Genomic DNA, 19,936 nt, shown 5'->3' with positions numbered 1-19,936 from the left:
ATCACCCTTGGGGTGATTTGGGGTTAGGATTATTTAAAAAAAAGGGTAGTAGTTAGACCTTAGATCCTAAGCAAACACCCATGATTGTCGCATTGGTAGGTGGTTATAGATTTTAAAGGGGGCAAATGAGGTGGCATACCCCTACCATGAATGGAGGGATGGATGCCACATGACACCATTTCATTGTTGCTTTGCTATTATTACATGTTTCAATTTTTTGGTTGGAACAGGTTTGTTTATCTCTTTTTGGTCTGGATAGATTGGATAAATGGAAAGGGTTTTAAAGTTCCAAAGCAAGATTTATAAAAGAGTGCCAAGCAACATTCAAAGTATAGTATAAACATATGTGGTTGTTTTTTTAGTCATTTAGTTCTGGAAGATTGGTCTGGATGCGAACTTATATTGGATTGGTTTCAGGTACAGAGATATGTGAGAGAATGGCATCTTTAGGGCTTCAACGCAATCTAGTGACCTACTTTGTGAAAAAGATGAACTTGAGCAAACCAACTGCTGCTAATATGGTTTCAAATTTTGTGGGCACGTTGTATCTTACACCATTTCTTGGTGGGTTTATGGCTGATGCTTACATGGGTCGATTTTGGGCCATCTCTTTGTTTGCCATGATACAAGTGTTGGTAAGTTTTCTGTGTCTAGTGTTTGTTGCACTCTCTTTTTCAAGTTTAGACTTAAAATTTTGTAACAGAAGGGAGAAAAAAGCTATATGAATAGTTCAAGTAACTCTTTTGGAGTCCAGTCACCCTTTGTGATTGGACTCTCACTTCACAATCCAGTCACCTTTGTATTTGGTATTGGTTCTCCTTGTTTAGCTTGGGAAAATTCATGAATGACAACTCTACTATGCAAAGCAATGAAGAGATGCATGCCAAATTGAGAGAAAACATGTTGCTTGAGAGATGCTCACAATCAATTGGAATTTGGTCTTAGATATTTCCATCTCTTGCCTAGTTGTTCAAAGGCTTCCAATGCCAACTAGTATGGAAAGTTTGTAATGGATATATTTTCTTGTTTTCTCTCTAGGAGTTATCATAGGTCTCAATAGTTGATATGATCTTGACATATTAGTCTTTTGAGTTTTAAAGAAAATTCTCTACAAGATACATGTACGTGGAGTGGTAGAAGCTCTACCTATGACCCACAATTCTTCAGGTGCTAGAAATCGACCAACAGAGGGTACGCACAGCAGAAGACTGATAGACTAGCCCAGGAGCTCACACAGTGCAGTGTGGGGTGTGGAATCACATACTTCTTAACTTCATGTGCATAGAATAGATGTGCAGACTCATCAATAGACAATTAACCAGCCTGATATAGAAGACACCAAATATTTCTGTCCAAAGCTATGGACACAATACAAAAGAGAGAGATCCAGAGTAGAGTCCCACCAATCGTGTGGTCCTCTAATCTTACCACAAGGTCCTTCTCCTATCTACCGGCTATCTCTAGACTCGAGCCCATGTGCTCCACCTAGAGCGTCTGTAGACTTTCCGTCCAGAATGGTTCTCTCGACCTTACTGCCTGTAGATCAGCCTAGGTAGGCAGCACCTTGAGCTAGGTCTGCAGCTTCCTCAGCCTTCTTGGTCCTCTAGGATAGGCTCCAAGTGCTGGTCTTTTGCTGCTCCTGCTTGCTGCTCCAGAGAATGTGGAATGAGGGCCTGCAGGCCCTCTTTTTATAGCCCCCAAGGGCTGCTGACAAAAATCGACCAGCCTTGCTGATTCTGGCCAACTAGACTGGCCGACCAGTCATTGGCTGGTCCAGCCCTTGAAGGGCTCTCAAACCTGGGCCCTTTGGCCCACTCTTATAGGGCCTTGGCCCTCCAACCAAGGCAAGGGCCCAACCCTATATAAGTCATGTCCTTGCCTACTAGCAGCCTCCTTTGCTGCCCCACCAGGCCTCCATATGGCCGACCTGATCTGCTGGTCTGCCCTGCTCTTCTTCGTTATCTGCCCTGCCAGACAGCCGGCCATGCAGGCGCCTCTAGTCTGCCCTTGCCGCCATGTGTGCGCCTCTCTTGCAGGCCCGTGGATCCTGCTTTGACAGCTGTGCCTTTTGGCCTGCCATGCTGTTCCTCTATCAGCCTTTTGTGTGCTGCCCACATGGCAGCCTGTTTGCTGCCCATGTGGCAGCCCCTTTTGCTGTCCTGACCTCGTGAGGTGCTGCCCATGTGGCAGCCCCCTCTCTTTTCTTTTGGCTCATGCCCTAGGTCTCCCTCCCCCACGCTCTCATATGGGGGCTTACAGACGGGGAGTTGACCTTTCCAACATTGGGTTCATAGATATAGCAATCCATGGTCTTCCATGTAACGGATTCGGATTGACTAAGTTATCTCCTCAGACAAGATAGTGGATGTGAAGGAAGAAGAGGTTGAGCCACCACATTTTCAGGAGCCTTTATAGCGGAGACCTCGAAGCTTTCCTAATGGTACATGAGACTATGGGGAATTGTAGTACAGCCGAAGCTCCTGATTTCATCATAAAGTAAGAACACGAAGCCAACTTTGTGGCTTATATCTTTACATTGTATTGACTAGAGTTACCCGAGACTTGGAAGATTCACAATGCTTTTCATGTGAGTCTTCTCAAGAAGTATCAAGGATGAGAGCCCACAACAAATTCAAGAAGAGCCACCAGAGGTGGAAGACATGGAGGAGATCCTCAAAACCGGAACAAATTGTTTATCACACAGAAACGAAAGGACCCAGAGGCAAGGTTCTGCGCAGATACCTTATCAATTTTAAGAACTATTCGGTACTTGATGCCAAGTGGGTAGATGAGGAGTTCTTTATAGAATACCCTCAAGGCTTATAGTTAAATTAAGAAGCTTTTTAGTTGAGGGAAACTCGTTAGAAGCCGATGGGATGTCACGATTTGGTACTTCTCCCAAGAAATAAAGAACCTTTATTAGATTGAATCCGGTCAAAGAATGTTGATTTTGGTTAACTAGAATAAGCTTTATTTTACTTTTGCTTTGCATTGGTAAAAGAGAACTGTGGGGACACCCACAAGGGACTAGGATTAGTCCAAGAACTAGAAATGCATGCATTTGGCTAACCTTTAATGGTTAAAGTGTTGGTGCTTGTTTAATCAATGTGTAGGACTTAGAAGAGTGCAAAAGGCTCATAATTGGTGCCAAAAAGCAGTCCCACAAGGGAAAAGCACCAAGAGCTCCTGGAAGATGGCACCATTAATGAGGGCCCCTTGGGTTCGCACCATTAATGAGTGCCCCTTGGGTTCTTTTAAAAAGGCCGTTAAAGCTGCCCTAAAGTGAGCAAAAGTAGAAAAGCTAATATTTTCATAAAAAGTAGCCTTAGAAAGCAGGTCTAGCTTTTTGCTAGGCCAACTCTATAAAAGAAGAGCCTCAAAGCTCCAAGATCTAAAAAAAGAGTTGTACTTAGCTTCATGGCTCTTCTCGGAGCTAGTTGTACAAAGTTATTTCTATTGTAATACAGACCTTCGGGGGGGGAGGGAGCCCTTCTTTCTAGTCCCTAGTGTTGTGCATTGTTTTTTATCCTCTTCTCCCAGCTCTCCTTCCTTGCTGCAAATTTCTCCTACTGCCCTTGCAAGTTCCCAGACTATTGTATGGCTAATTCCAGCACCAGATCCCCTTTTCCCTTTGCACGTGCGAGCTTCTAGAGAGGATTTTTGCTGCCAATTGTATTCCAGCTACCATGGGCGACCTACTTGCTGCGATTTGGATTTCCAGCCCTTGAAAGTGGAATTGTTCCAGGAGGAGTCTTCCCTACTGGCGATCTGCCCAATAGCCCCCTCGAAGCTGCGAACTTATTGCAAGCATGGTTTCTGAAGCCTCTGTAACTGTTTTCAGTCTCAGCCTCTTGGTTTTGAAGTCCAAGGGTTTGAAAATAAGATATGGTTTGAAGCAGGCACCCTGGGCTTGGTACGGTTTGAAGCCAGCACCTCGGGCTTGGTATGCCAAGATTCATTATTCATATGACTTCATTTATGAACTCGCTAAACCGGAAGGGCTCATAAAAGAAAGAAAGAAAGAAAGTTTATTAAAGTCTTCGGAAGACCCATGGGTCTATGAGACTGTGAAAATCCTGATACAACGAGCTGTGGTAGTGGAGCTACTAAACGAGCATCCGCACCAATGCAAAATGCAAAAAATGCAGAAAGGCAGTACTAAGTCCTAAGTACAGCATAGTCATGTCGATGGTCGACTATATATCAATCTCAGCATCATCATCAACATCATCATCATCAGCAGCAGCAGGACATCAGGATGGATGAGGCAGCGGAGGCATAAAGTCGGCAATAGAGTGTTGTCGGCCACTCAAAGGTGTAGTCCTGGTACGTCTCCTAGTCGTAGCTCTACGTCTAACTAGGGCTACTGTGACCCCCTTCGGTCGGGCTCCGACTCCAAACAAGGAGGGGATGTCCCCACGTGTGTCTGTGTGTCAACCCTCTTCTTGAGTTGTCGGGTCACAGGCTCCGGGTCACGGCCATGTCGAGGCCTCGCCTCATGGGGGTCCATGTGATCTGGCTGAAAGAACTCCGTGATAGAGCTCTGAGAGGGAACAGCCGAGGAAGAAGTCTGCTCCTGTCTCCATGCTCCGCTTGTGCTGTCTAAGTACCTCATGAATGAAACCTGCCAAACACTGTTGGTCTAGGTAGGAGAGGAAACGGGCCAAAATCCCATAGCTATCCCTGAAGAGGCAGTAGAAACGCCCTCGGATCTCATAGTAAACAGGACATCTGAAGATGAGATGCTCCTCTGTCTCAACCTCGTGCATGTCACACAGTGTGCATATGTGCCTCTCCCTAGGTAGTCGCTCTGCTATGCCGCTCTCGATACAAGGTCTGTGTGAAGAGACCCGAAACTGCCCAAGAGAGATCCTCAGCGAGTGGGGTAGGTGAATCGGCATGTATCTTGGTGGGTCAATGAAGCCCTCCACTGTGATATGTAAGAAGTGATCTCTGTAGAAGCTAAGCTTCACTGGGAGTTCACTCGGTCCCAACTAGGTCCGAAATGTGTGTAGCTGTAATAGATCCTCACGCATAACTTAGTTGACCTCGTGTCATAGGAGGGGAGAAAACGGAGCATCTATGTTGTACTAGAAGGGAGTTAGTCTATCCATGTGGAGTCCCAGTCCCTCAAACCATCTCTCTATACGTGCATACTAGTACCTCTGGTCCCCTCCTACTGCAAGTGCCATAGAAGAGGATAGAGCTAACCATGGTAGCCTGCTACGCCCAGAGGTGTAATCCCCATATTCCCTGACTCGGTACAGATACATGATGACCTGAAATGCAGCATCTTGCTGTAAAGGGGGTGACCCAAACTCAGCTTGAATAATCTGGTGAGGAACATATTGCTTGCCACGAATCATCTGTGATAACATGAGAACCTGTATTCGCTCCACACGGGCCCATGTATCCGACAAGTCTGGCCCCCAACATGGACTGCCGTACATCCCCGCTGGGCGAACCAAGGAGTCAAAAAGCAAACCCTTGGTATGTGGATCCTGAAAGTGCGAGCGGAAGCATTGCCTCTCTAGTTTGGCCAATGAAGCATATCCTCTGCTCAAGCGTGGCTGCATCGCGGGTCTCAGAGTGAAGTTGGGTCCGGAAAAGATAACCCCAAGATAAGTGTATGATGAAACTATCTCAACAGGTGACCCATCAAATGTGAATTGCTCTTGGCGCATGATGGCTCGAGATGTATTGAAGATCATGACCTTGGTTTTACCCAGGTTGACCTTTAAATCATGAGACTCACAAAAGGACTATAGTGCGTCTAGGTGTCTCTGGAGCCCCTCTGCTGAGGAAGACAAGAGAGCCACGTCATCTTCGTAGAGCAATATCCGGATCAACGTGCCCGCAAGAGAGCAACCTATCCCCCAGTGTCTGCATCACTGTCTCAAGCTCGTCAATGTAGAGGCCAAACAAGGTAGGCGATAAAGGACACCCTTGTTTGACCTCAATAGTGCTCATGATCTCGTCTGTCCACCCGGATCTTGCTCGGACTCTGCGTAAAACTCTCTCGTAAAGGGTCATGACAGCCCAATTGATCTCCTAGCCATAACCCAAGTCTTGTAGGCGCCGTATGAGGCGGGCTCTCGGAATTGTGTCAAATGCCTTGCGGAAATCCACAAAGCAACAATAAACCCTCTGCTTCCATGCCCTCTCCTCCTCGAGGATACATTTGAGTGTGAGAATGTGGTCCATGGTTTCATGATCACACCAGAATCCGGCTTGTCCTGCTGCTCTAAGTCCTTGACACTCTGTAAATATGCTAACCTCAGAATCAAGTACTGATGCATAAACCTTGGACATGACATGTGCAATCATAATGGTCTTGTAGTTCTTCGGGCTCATGGGATCCCTTGCCTTGTGGATGGGTGAGATACTGTTAATGGCCCAGGTGCATGGAAACCCCAAACAAACAGCTTCATTAAAGAGTTTTGCTAAGATCGGGGCTAAGAGGTTAATCCCATATGCAATGAACTCAGTGCATAGCCCCTCATGATCCTTCGCTCGGCCATTATGAATTTTCATTACGGCATCCTTTACCCCTCCTCTAGTGAAGAGGGTGCAGGATGTGGGACGAGGCATGTGTGAGAGGTTAGGGACTAGCTGATTTGGGATAACATAAAATGTGCGTGCATAATCAAACCAGATATGAGTGTCAGTGAGTGGTGAGGAGGACCGTCCTCCTAGAAATCTCCGCCAGAAGCCCTTAGAGTTGTTACTAAACAAAATGTTCAGTAGCTCCTCCTCGACGAACGAAGTCTAGTTTCTTCCTCCGTACCAGTCTGCGGTACTCGCGTAGCATATTTGGTGCGCTCGGAAGACTGTTTTTGGTTTCGAATCTGAGTTGACGGCGTAGAGCCTTACACTCATCATCGTACCAGCTATTACAAGGTACGGTCCCAGGGGGTGGTGGATAGGTGGAGCGGGTGGTGTGGGGGAAAGCCTGAAGGGCAGCCTCGTGTAGCGAGTGGGTGACAAGGGCAGCACGATCCTCTAAAAGGGATATGAAGTCAATATAAGCGAGAAGTATGTACAGACGGCCAGAGTAAGTAGGTGAGTGATCCCGGTCAAAGCGTATATCGTGGTAGGTGGAGTAAGAACTCAGTGGGGTGGAAGGTGCTTTGTGAAGGGGGGTGGAGATGCTAAAGAAAAGATATGTATGATCAACCCCTGGAGGGAGAGGTGCTACAGTGAAGTCAGTGATGCGAGATGTGAAGGCAGGGGATTCCATGATGTAATCAACAACGCTGGAGCCTCCCCCATGTGGAAAGCACGTAAAACCACATGAAGTGGGCCATCTGTCAAGACCATTATAGATAATGAGATCATGTATCCTGTCGAGGTGTAATAGGGCCTGCCCATAAGATGTAAATGGACCTCGTCTGTCAACCAAAACCCGTAGCATACCTGCCTCCTCAAGGTCAATGTCTGGCAGTAGAGTGGAATCATCTCTAAAGTCGAGGAGTGGTCCCTGACAGGCGCCTGTCCTCGCGTTGAAGTCCCCCACTAGGAGGACTTATCCGCGGCTAGAGAAGTCAACGATGGATTGATAAAGAGCAGCAAATAAGGATGTCTCATCCTCACCTTGGATATCTCTGGCAAAGTGGGAGGTCTCAGGGGGGAAGAAGCAAATTGCAACAAACAGATCTCGACTGTCCATGTGCCGAATCCGGATCCAAAGAAACCTAGAATGTGCATCTCTTTGCTCTACTGAAATGGTCCCCAAAAGTGTGGATCTGAAAGGGACTGCAACTCCACTTGAACCTCGAACTCCCTCTACATCCCTCGTCTCATCTTTGTAGGCAGACTCCCATGTATATCCGCTGACCACTGCTCTGGACTCTGATGTGTCTCTGTATAAAAGACTATGTCGTGACCTGTATAGGATTCCGAGAAGTTCCTTGGTTCTGACCATAAGGTACCATTACGGCTCCAAATGGTGCAGGATAGGATCTCGGATAGCTGAGTCTCATAGACCCCGCTTCCCTATGTAGGGGAGGGGGCAGGTGTCTTGTAAGAAGTCGTCTCTCTTGTACCACGGCCCACTTTTCCTTATTTTCGAGCCTGATCCCACTGCTGCAGCAAAGAGCGTCTCTCCTCAACGTGTAGAGGTGTGAGGTCCTCATCCATGGAGATCGTTGGCTGATCTCGAAGGACTGACTTGCGTCGTAGAGCTGAAGTCGTGCCTGAGTGTCATGGAATCGTATGATCAAGGGTTGCTCTCGGTTGGGGTCTCTCCCCACCCGCCATGCCCTCTCTATCTTATGCTCAGCCACACCTAGAGTAGCGGCACGAAAGCAATCGCATCTGCCATCGGTGTAGCCTCAGTGCGCGGGATCCCGCGTACTCTGATGTTAAGAGCCTTACTGGCTCTCTACTGCTGCTCCATGAGGGTAGCCGAAATGGTTACCCTTGCGGGTTCTCGTTTGGCCACGTTGATAGGACAAAATCTGTATCAAGTTTTTGAGCACTGTAAATAACTGTGGGTAGGCAGATAGCTGTACACATCTAGGGTAGGTGTGGGCTTTTGGCATTTGTGGATTTTTCTTTCCCAAGCATGATGGACTGATGTATAGTTTTTTGAGATAATAAAGTATGTTTTGCAGGGACTTCATGGGAAATGATGAAATGCAATGTGGTTGTACCAGTCTTCCAGAGCAAGGGTGTCTAGTGTGTGATCAAGCGAAATGTTTTTGGGGTCATGTAAAGTCAAGTCATGAAGGGTTTTTTAATATTTTCCTGAGTCAATGTGCACTTGCATGTTACAGGAATTTGATATGTTATGGTGTCCATGTCAAAGGGCTTTTCAGAGTGTGACGGGGTTTTGTTGTGGGATGACATACGCCTTTCATGGTTGTCCCGAGTCCTTTCTGTATGAAGGCATGAGATTGTTTTGTCATGGTTGTCTTGTAAATCCATTGTGTCAGGATGGTGTTCACCATATGTGGTAGTATGGGCAATATGGCACTAAATGTTGGTGGCATGCATTTGTGTGCACATAGTCAATGATTTGAGCATTAAGGGCCTTGGTATAAAGTTTGAAGGAAGGGTGGAAGAGTGGTGGAAAATAAGGTGATGACGTGGCTATAATAAAAAAGGCATGCATGAATTGTGGCTACGTGAAGTTGAAGGAGAAACTTCTGAAGGCGAGGTGGCGGCTGGGAGCTGGGGAACGTGATGGTTGCTGAAAGGGGAGGTCCATGGTTGTTTCTGGAGGGAAGAGGATTCGATGCAACTCGATAAGAGGGGCAAGAGGCTCCTGGGCGAGGGGGGGGTCGCCACTATACGAGCTGAAGGACCACAGGAAGGAGCTCTCTGAACAAAGAAGAAGGATTGCGCAGGGATAAGGAGACGGGGGGGACTCTTCTTGATAGAGCAGGGAGGCTCGTAGTGGAGGGGAAGGGAACCGTGACGACCAGAGATCCACGAGTGCTCCATGAGCAAGAGAGAGGTAGGTACTGGGAGCTTCCGGGAAGGCGTCGCTACTACACAGGCTGAAGGACCTTGAAGAGGCGTGAGCTCCATGAGCTCTATGAGCATGAGAGAAGTCGTGAAGGTGGAGATGAGTGACGAGCTGTAGCAGACTAGCGTGGAGAGCACTGGCTATTGCTCTTATTGGGAGCTGCTGGATTTGAGGAGGATGACTATGCGGGCAGTTTGCTTTGGAAGGAGCTATATGGCTGTAGCGTCATTTCTGCTGGCTGGAGGTCCTTGGACGGAGGTTGTGTGTGAGTAAGAGGGTGCTGCAATGTGCGCACGGGTTGGCTAGTTGTGGTGTGAGCACTCAGTTGCTTCAAAGCTGGAAATAGTGAGGCCTTTGGCCACAGGTGGGTGCCGGGTGATGCTGAGGAGACCTTGGCGCTGAAGATCTCTAGAGATAGCGATCTGTTCGTAGTTGGCTGAGCAAGGCTACCTTACAGGTAGGACCATCGTCGTTTGCACGTGAACTGATACGAGGAATGTATGGGCTGGTTTAAATCATCATCTGGACTGTTAGCGACGTGAAGTATGAGCGTGGAGTACTCTATGGGCAGGAGAAGAATACATACGCTGGAAGTGGATTTGTAATGCAGAGATAGTTGATGCGACCTGATTTGCCAGTCCCTTTCACTCTTGGGTCGTTGACTGCAGCTTTGCAGGAATTATGAGCTGTTGTTCTTGATGGAAGCTTAGGAGTGTCGGCTGTGGGTTCATAGTATTCTGAGGCTGACTGTTTTCTGAGTTTTGGGGGGAAGTTCAGTTCTAAGTTTATCTGTTTCGGGCTGTGTAGTCTTTTGGCTCTCTTTGAGTCTGTGTGATCCATGTTCAGTCAGTTTTTGTGGGGGGGTTGTCTCGGTGCCTAATACAAAGACACCTACTCTTGAACCTGGTTTATAAGCTCATCATCTACGAGCCCACATTGCAGCTGATCTCTATGAAGTCTCAGCTATCTGACGTGGTGAAGTACATAATTCCTGGTTGTCTTTCTTTTTTTTCTTATCAACGTCAACCCATCTGGATGTCTCCTCAATAGCAGATTGGATGCTCGCAATCTGTGCCTCGACCACTGGTGTACTCCTTGGGACTGTGAATGGCTGTGACCTCCTGTTGGAGCTATAGGATATCCTGTCTTAGTCCTTGAATGAGACCAGTCTGCTCCCGAATGGCCCGAGCCTGCTCCTGTATGATGCGGCTCTGCTCCTGGTTGAAGCGGACCCGCTCCCATGCGAAGCGAGTCAGCTCCATCTCGCGCTCACGGAAACTATGTATCTCCATGAGCAAGGTCTCCGAGGCCTCTGGTGTATTAGCCCACCCGTGTCCAAGCTGAAACTGTGATGGTTGTGGCATGAAAGTGTGGGACTGAGTCCGGAAGCTGGACGGTGGCTGGGTGAGGTACGGAGATGACAGTGGAATGGATGAGGCAGTTTCAATAAGATGTGGGAGCATGGGCTGACTGAGAGGGAGATGGGAGAGTGAAGCATAATGCGGAACAGTGTATGACACCGCCAAAGTAGGTGTCATAAGTGGTGCGAGAGCTGTAACAGGAGAGGAAGGAAAGGGAACAACCGGCGCCATGGGCATGGGTATGTCACTGATAGTGGTTGTAGCTGTAGCTGGGGATGTGGGGTTTGTAGCTGAAACTAGTGCTGAAGTGTAAGCCGAAGTCGAAAGTGGGGATGCAGAGGGAGCTGAGACTGGAACTTGGGGGTTGAGGTCGAAGTAGAAATAGAGGGAGCTAAGGCTGGAACTGAAACTGAAACTGTAGCAGGGCTGAGGTCGAGGTAGAGATAGAGGTTGAAGTTGAGGCTGAGGTGGGTCCTGCCTTTGCTTTGCTGTCTACCCCGAGTCCACTTCGGTTGTAACGTGTGTTCACATCCTCAAGTTTCAGTTGTGTCGTTTTCTTTTTTTTGTTGTTGTCGTCTTTCTTGGCTTCGTCCCCCATTTCTCTTGGACTGATTTTTGTCTTCTTTGGTGGCGAGGCAGTTGGAAGGTGGCGAGAGGCAGTCGGAAGTGGAGAGGCTGAGGTGGCGTAAGGGGGGGAGGCTGAGACGGAGAAGGGCGGAGGGCCTAGGCCTAGGCAAGGAGCCTAGCCTAGGAGCCTAGGTGGAGGGAGGCTGCCAGCGGGGGGGCCAACACGCAGCCATAGCAGTGCAACGGCAGCAGTGGGGGAGGTGCAGCAGGGGTGGCGGCGGGATCAGCAGCAGCGCTCGGGGAGGAGCTGTGGAGCGGGAGGAGCAATGCCAGCGGGAGGGGCAGAGCGGGGTGGGCAAATAGGCTGAGCGGAGAAGAAGGTGGGCTGAGCGGGGGGGGGGGAGAGAGAGAGAGAGAGAGAGAGAGAGCGGGGTGGGCAGATAGGCTGAGCGGAGGGGAGGGTGGGCTGAGCAGAGAGAGAGAGAGAGAGAGAGAGAGAGAGAGAGAGAGAGAGAGAGAACTTCGGGTATAGTTTTCTTTTCCCTTCATCAGTCTGAGGCTTTCATTTTAAACTTAAGTAATACCCAGTCTCCTTGGAGATTCGTCTCTCATGTGCTTATCTGCATCCTTCTTTTGTTTTTGTTGAGATATTTCAATTGCCTTCTGAACTTGGAAAAAGGCCGTATCCAAGTCTCGAACACACTGATCAACTGCAAATATCTCGTCTTTTGTTCTGAGGACTGTGAATAGTGTTATTGTATCCAAATTCCATGAAGGAAAGGTACTTTTTCTATTCGGCTTTCTGTTTAGACACACAGCAATTTAGAAGATCTAATAATGTGGAATTGGCATTCTTGCTTGTCCGTCCATTTGGGGTGAAGTGAAGATGAAAATTCCAACTTCGTACCCATGCTATGAAACAAAGCGAGAACAAACTAGTCATCTTGGAGTCTCGATAATATTCTTGCTTGTCTTTGCTGAATATTTCTCCAAAATCTGGATCCTATAAGTTAAGCTCTTTCATGGCCTCTAGGTCCCTGTGATGAGCTATGGTAGCATTGTTCACACGGGACCTTCTTGATAAAGCATCTGTTACCGTGTTCAGGGCTCCTAGAGTATAGACAATCTAAAAATGAAACATGGACAAGAAATTTGCCCATTTCATCTACTTTTGGGATATTTTTGTCTAGGTCAAGGAATACCTAAGGCTCTGGTGGTCAGTCTTAACTGTAAAGTCAGCTCCAAGTAGGTAATGCTTCCAAATGGTTAAAGCATGAATGACAGCCAAGTTGCCAACATATCTTTTTCGTAGATACCCATGTATCTCTCTGTGTCATGTAGTCTCTGGCTCTCGTAGGTTATCACTCGACCATCTTGGTGAAGGGCAGCTCCTACACACTCTCCACATGCATCACAGTCCACATCAAACTATTTGTGTAGATCTGAAATGATGAGGATCAGCTTTGCTGTTAAATTGCTTTGAGAGTATTAAAAGCTATCCTTTGGCGTTCTCCCCATTCGAAGGCTACAGATTTCTTGGTCAAATCATGTAATGGGGCTGCTATATCATCAATGAATAGGAGCAAAGCCTGAGGTGAGTTCTGGCGTATAGCTCTTATCTTGGCGGTATTCATCCAAATCCCTTCTTTAGAGATGATGTGTCAAAGATAGTTAATCTCATCAAGGAAAAATTCACTCTTCTTCGCATTAATAAAAAAAGCTTCTTGTTTCCAAGTTCTTGGTCAAGTGCTCCTTATGTTCTTCTTCCATCTTTGAAAAGACCAATATCACATTAAAGAAGGTACTTGTGAAGTGCTTGTAGGGTCTGAAAATTCAGTCCATCATCTAGCCTGGGGCAACACTATGTTAAAGGAGTTAGCCTAGCACTAGCCTACAAGGCCATATGAGGGGCTAACCTACCAATAGATTGAGGTTTCTTGGAGGATACCCTTCTATGCTTTGTTTTTCATATGCTTGGGTCTCCTCATAGCTTGGTGCTTGTTATAGTGGTTACAGGAGAGAGATTTTACATTTCCAGATCGGTCTAACAATGGTTCCCTCTTGCACCTTCGTCTACTTATTTGAGATTGAAGCCATGAGCATGATTTTGAGATCTTAGGCTGACATTACTAGGGCTGAGAGTTCCCTTGAGGCAGGATGAGGAGATTTTGGGACAGTGAGTTTTCTGATGACACTGCTGTTTTCTTTAAATGCCACTTCATAGATTCTCACATCTTTCAAGATATCCGTGCATTTATTTTGTTCTATGGCAGGTGCACATAACAATTGGAATAAATCCAATGGCTTATGGATTACTGACGAGACACCCCAGATTAGGGCGCTGATTTTGGTCTCACTTGGATTCAAAGAGGTGTCTGTGTGAGATATTTGGGTTGCCAGGTCAATGTGGATATTTCTCCATCACAATAGTTTGCTCGTGTGTTGGGGAGTATAAGGTGAAAATTCCTTTTTTGAGGTGGTCAGCTAGACTTAACCTCGCCTCCAGACTGGTGGTTGTTAACTAGGTACTATTGGCCACGGCCGGTTTAGTTGTTCTTGTCAGTGCAACTTTGGGGAATACATCACCCAACTCAAAAGAGTAATAAGGAAGTTCTTGTTAGATATGCTCAATGCCCCACCCTCCTGGTAACCACTAGTGGTCCAAGGTGCTCAAGTTGTAAGGCCCCCATATGAGGAGAAGCCATGTGTGAGCCCGGGACACTGGATGGATCCTGACTTGCATGTCAGATGAGGTCTATCAATGAGACCGTTGATGGTAGAAAGGTGATTGTGTGGGAGCCCCTTGCTCTTGCTGGGGTCTAGGGGCCAGCTGGACCCCAGCTGGGGGGTCCCAAGGGGGCCAGTGCCTCCCCTGGTGGGGGTTCGGGGTGAGAGCCCCCGAGGCAACGGTATTGGGAATATTTCTTGAATATTCCATGGACAACTAGTCGGTTCCACCAACTAGGTTGACTGGTCGGCTCCACCGACTACGTTGATCCGACTACCACCCTCATAGCTATAAAAAGGCGACCTTCCTAGTCCATTGTACCAGATCAGATCTTCGTTCTTGTCAATTGGACTCGATGGTTCTGCAGATACGAGAACCAAGGTGGCTTGGGAGACCTTGATTCTTCCCACATAGGAAGGGGCCTGATTTGGATTTACAAGTTTGTGGCCAGGGTGCTTTTGCCAGGTTGGGAGCCTTGGAAAGATTTCTTTATTCATTGCATATAGTTCTACTCCCCCTTTTCGGGTGGTGATTGGATGGACTGTACCAAATCGATCTTTACCTCGGTGCACCTTTGGATTCCTTCCTCCCCTTGTATGACTGCCATCTTGCAAGCTTGAGACAGTTAAGGATTAACCTTTGGAGAATCCCTCCCTCTTCACAAGAAGAGATTGATAGGCAGCCTGTCATGTGGAATGCCTTCTATATCTAGTATATCACACTTCTTTAAGTAGCTTTATATGGTTTTGTGAAATTCTAAGGCCTAACTATCATTGTATTTATAAGAGCTTGGCTCAATATAATTACTTTGATTTGAAATCTCTTTAGGTGTAACTTGATGGTGTATTCCTTCCCCTTGATCACTTATTTTGTGGGTGAGCTGGAGTCTGGGCCTTGCCTTTTGCTCCTTAGTCTCTTCATCAGTCAAATCTTCATCAAGTAAAACTATGCTTTATTTTTATCAGTCTTGAGATATATAGATAAAAAGGGATTCAAAGCTATCTCATAGGAAGCCTAGTACTCCCTTGTTAATGATAGAAAACATATAACCACACACGTGCTGCTACCAAGGTCGAAGTAATTTTGTAGCTATCTCATACGTAGCCCGGTGCTCCCTAACTAATGATAGAAAAGATAACTACCATGGGCTGCGCCAATGTCGAAGTAGTTTCTCCCTTATGTCCGTGTTTACGTTGATTCCCACCTTCAACTGCAATTAGTGAAGCCTTAACACCAAGGGCTATCCTAGGATCTCCTAAGCCAATTTAGAGCAAACTAGCCAATTTGTTAGGCGTCCAACCTACGTAATCTTCGAATTCATCATCATAGATTTCATTTCATAGTCTCCTTACATATTGAGATTCAGTTTAAGGTGGGTTAACACCTTTTCTTAGCAATTAGCCAAGAATTTGTGCAATATAGGCCAAAGGGGGAGGTGGACGGTTATTTTCATGGATTTTTCTTGCATGAACAATAGGACATATTTAATCATATTATTAGTAGACATGCCCAAGAGACTCGGCGGGTCTTTAGAAACCCAGTATAGCTGCTTATGCTTGGGCATTGATGACGACATAAGTGTTGCTTTGCTTGCTAAGTATGTCTTCCTCTTGTTTTTCATAAAAGTTTTTGTTTACCTCTTTTTTCTCCTCTTTCATTTTCTTTGTAGATTTTTGGTCTTTAGAACAATAAAAAATCTAAATTTGACATATTCTAGTCTTACAAAGGTATATTATTAGTAGATAGGCCTATAGCATCACGATTACTTTTTTTTCTACCAAAGAAAAAGCACTGCTTCCCTATCATTCTAATAGTAGATAACCTGATAGGACCACATACAATTTTTTCCCAGCATGAATATTATTGTATGAAATATGTGTATTTGAATTTAAAAATCAAACTAAGGAAATAACCTTTATCCTATTATTGAAGCATTTTCAGGGAAAAATATTGAGACGAGCCAAAACCAAAGAGACCCTAAAGCTAGACCATTCAAGATAATAAACATCAAATATGTCCAAGAAAATGCTTCCAGTTACGTTTTTTGTTTGGTCCTTCTCACAGTTGTCTTTGTGTCAAAAGGGTCAGTTAAGACAATAGATGTGTTCATTTCTTGATGAGTGAAACGCTCAGGATTTCCTTTTCATTATAGAGATCTTTCTTTGTGTAAAAGCACATACATAACAAATAGTCATTCTACTTCATTTTGGAGAATGTCCATAGATTTGTTTTTTACCTCAGTTCTTTACTTCGCCGTTTTTTTTTTATTTGGGGGGGAGGGGGGGGGGGGGCGGGGGGCATTAATGTCAGCATGCCAAGGAAGCTTTGAAGTACGGATCTGCAAGAAAATGGGGTCTTTTTGTTCCAAGTTAAACATTTTATAATTCCTGTTTGTGTGGCAACTGATTATCAAGTGTTATGCAGGATCATGATGGTCTTTGTAGCTAACAGATTGATTGTTAGTCATATTATGAGTATAAGAGCTTATTAGGCCAAACTTAATTTGGCTGGTGATGGTGTATCAGGGTATGGCTATCTTGACGCTCTCGGCTGCACTGCCTTCCTTGCAGCCTCCTCAGTGTTCTTCCTCATCTTCAAATTGCATTGCTGCACACGGTTTGCAGCTGGCTGTTTTATTCATTGGTCTATACCTCATTGCCCTAGGAAATGGTGGCATCAAGCCTAATGTCTCATCTTTTGGAGCAGATCAGTTTGATGAGCAGGACACAAAAGAATGGAAATACATGCCTTCCTTTTTTAACTGGTTTTACTTCATCATCTCCATTGGTTCCCTTGTTTCTGTGACCGTATTTGTGTATATCCAGGATAATGTAGGCTTTGCATGGGGGTTTGGCATCCCAGCAGCCCTGATGGCCATAGCTATCATTGTCTTCTTTGCAGGGTCGTCCCTGTATAGGTATAGACTGCCCACTGGAAGTCCTCTCACTCGTATTGCACAGGTAATAGTGGCTGCTACAAGGAAATGGAACCTACCTCTTCCTTTGGACAGGAGCTCTCTTTATGAAGAGGGGAAAAATGCGGGAGAAAATATACGGACGAAGCAGCTTCCTCATAGCAACCAATTTCTGTATCTATTTATCCTTTCTCCTTTATTTTATTGATCTATTCCTGTCTCTTTACTTTGAAGTTAAGAATTATGTTTTTGTCTGGAGTCAAACTATCATGTGGAAAAACCATACCACCTTTCCATGATGGAGAGGTGACTATTTGCTTTGCTTTCACACAGACTAGATACTATTCGTCTTTTCAGCGCCTGTGTGAGTGCGTGTGTGTAAGTGAGAATGAGTGAGATTGATTTATGTGGCAATATGAGCCACCTGATTGTGTGTGGTGACTTTCAGATGCCTTGATAGGGCTGCTCTTGTGATCCCTGAGCATGCAAACGCCAGCAGGTGGTTTCTCTGCACCGTTACTCAAGTTGAGGAGGTGAAAATGCTATTGAGGATGCTACCCATATGGGCCACCACTGCAATTGTCTGGACTGCTTTGACTCAGATGGAAACTTTTTCAGTGCTGGAGGGGGCAACTTTGGATGGGTATATTACCAAAAATTTCAGCTTCCCGCCTGCATCTTTATCAGTCTTTGAGCTTGTGAACGTGTTACTCATTCTTCCTCTTTATGATCGCTACTTTGTCCCTACTGTGCGGAGGTTCACGGGTCATGAGCAAGGGATCACTACTCTTCAACGCATAGGTATAGGCATAGTATTTTCTATCCTCGCTATGGTGGTTGCTGGTTTTGTGGAGTTAAAGCGCATCCGTATTGCAAGAGACCATGGACTGCTGGATCTTCCAGATGTGACGGTACCAATGAGCATTTTCTGGCTTGTACCTCAGTACTTTCTGCGTGGTAGCACAGAAATTTTCACTCAAATTGGCCAGCTTGAATTCTTTTACAATGAGGCACCAGATAATATGCGGAGTTTGGGAACGGCATTGTATCTTAGCACGATTGCTGTGGGTCATTTTTTAAGTAGTGTGCTCGTAACTGTAATCAACCGAGCAACAGGGCATGGTGGAAATGAGAAGTGGCTATCAAATAATCTTAACCGAAGCAAGTTGTATTATTTTTACTGGCTTCTCGCGGGCCTTAGCTTTATCAACTTCTTTATATATCTTGTTTGTGCACATTGGTATCGGTACAAGCCATCCGCCAAGAAAGTCAACGATATTGAGGATGAGCGGGGGCTGTAAGATCATTAAAGGAAGGTGAATTTATGGTGCAGTGGGATTTCTTACCTCACGACCACAATTTTAACAGCTCGATTGTACCTTGTTTGCAATTGACAGGCCATTGCCTGAATACAGACAGCAGTGCTTTAACAAATCTTTCTTTATACTTCATTAGTGAATCATAGATATTATTTGAATTCCAGTTATCCAGAAGGAATTTTTTCTTCTGTTCGTGATATGTGAGAGGAAAACAGCGCATGCACAAGTAGCCGCTTGTTGGTCTTTAAAGGTCCAATTGCTGCTGCGCACATAGAATGAAGATATGAGGCCTTTGATAATGCAGTGCTGCTATCGTTGGGGGCTTTATAATGATGAGCAACAAAGGAATGATTTGGTTGAGCATCATTCACGGACTTTGTAATAAAAGTGCTGAGCCTTTTATGTACAGATATTAAGTCATCTTATTCGCCAGTTCAAGAGTTTGGCATTTCATATGCAACATCAACACAAATCTTGACCACATGTATGCTTTAGGCTAATTAGATCGTGACTCGTATGCTTTAGGCTAATTAGATCGTGGCTGTATACCTCACAAGTGTCAACCGGCGCAAGTATGAAGATGAATTGATAATGACACAACTTAAATGGAACAAGTAGCTTGACCCGTCTTCGACAGGTAAAGATTTCTTACCACCCTTTGGTTTTTTCACCCACCTAAGCTATGGACTCATACATAATCTTTGGTTCCTCACATGCATGCTAAATTAAAATGAACTATTTTCTCAAACATTCCATTAGCTATTTTCTCAAACATTTCATCTTCATGAAAGATGAGGCAAGTGTAGCCTTGATATCTACCCCTGATGACTTTAAAGCTCATCACCACCTCTGACCTCTTTTGTTTTGTCCTTCCCTCTCTACTTTCTCCCCTCTCTTCCTAGATCTCTCGGCACCCTTCGCTCTCTACCTCTCTCCAAATTCCCCTCATTACTTCATGATACCTCCCACCTTGCCTCTAGTCTCCCTCTCTTCATGACCTTCACCCCCTCGCAACAGTTGCTCCCCTCTTCTCACCATATAATGGTATAGTGTAGATATAATATATAATAAAATATAATAGTATATAATACGTATTTAATATATATTAAGTAATATATAATATATTCTCTCTCTCTCTCTCTCTCTCTCTCTCTCTCTCTCTCTCTCTCTATTTATATTGATGTACATCTATCTCTCTTGCACCCGCGATATATATATATTGCCCATCCCCTCTCTCTTTCACTCACATATGTATGTATACATGTGTGTGTGTGTGTGTGTGTGTATGTACTCTGGAGGGCATGCATGGAATCCTTTTCCAATGTCACATGGCAACTCTTGACCACTTCTTCCAAGGTAGCAAACCTCTCTCTCTCTCTCTCCCTCTCTCTCATCGGAGGGTGCTACGTAGGAGAGGGGCGTTGCTCTAGTTGCCTCTTGTTGCCACTTGTCATCGTCGGGTTGTCCCTCTATTGTAGGAATTTGACTCACGTCGCCTTGGGTGATCCACGTCGCCTTGGGTGACTCTGCATGCCGTCGCGTTTCCTTAGTGCACGTCGTGGCGCGGGCCATGTG

The 19,936-nt window shown here is 45.7% G+C and overlaps 1 protein-coding gene across 1 annotated transcript in view; it reads left to right on the top strand.

Moving 5' to 3' along the window:
* LOC147901385 (protein NRT1/ PTR FAMILY 8.2-like) overlaps positions 1-18,739 on the top strand; it is a 61,071-nt gene extending 42,332 nt beyond the window's left edge. Inside the window, exons 3-5 of the mRNA XM_087375857.1 lie at positions 418-635; positions 16,654-17,216; positions 17,491-18,739. Coding sequence (XP_087231983.1) covers positions 418-635; positions 16,654-17,216; positions 17,491-18,343 — 1,634 coding nt within the window. The 3' untranslated portion in view covers positions 18,344-18,739. The remainder of the gene's footprint in view (positions 1-417; positions 636-16,653; positions 17,217-17,490) is intronic.
* The last annotated feature ends 1,197 nt before the right edge of the window (positions 18,740-19,936 follow it).

Source organism: Dipteris shenzhenensis, chromosome 6 (assembly GCF_047967505.1).
Source record: "Dipteris shenzhenensis isolate YYH24624 ecotype China chromosome 6, Dip_SZ_1.0, whole genome shotgun sequence".
Taxonomy (NCBI): domain Eukaryota; kingdom Viridiplantae; phylum Streptophyta; class Polypodiopsida; order Gleicheniales; family Dipteridaceae; genus Dipteris; species Dipteris shenzhenensis.
Note: the sequence above shows the minus strand (reverse complement) of the source record. Positions and strands in the feature narration are given on the sequence as shown.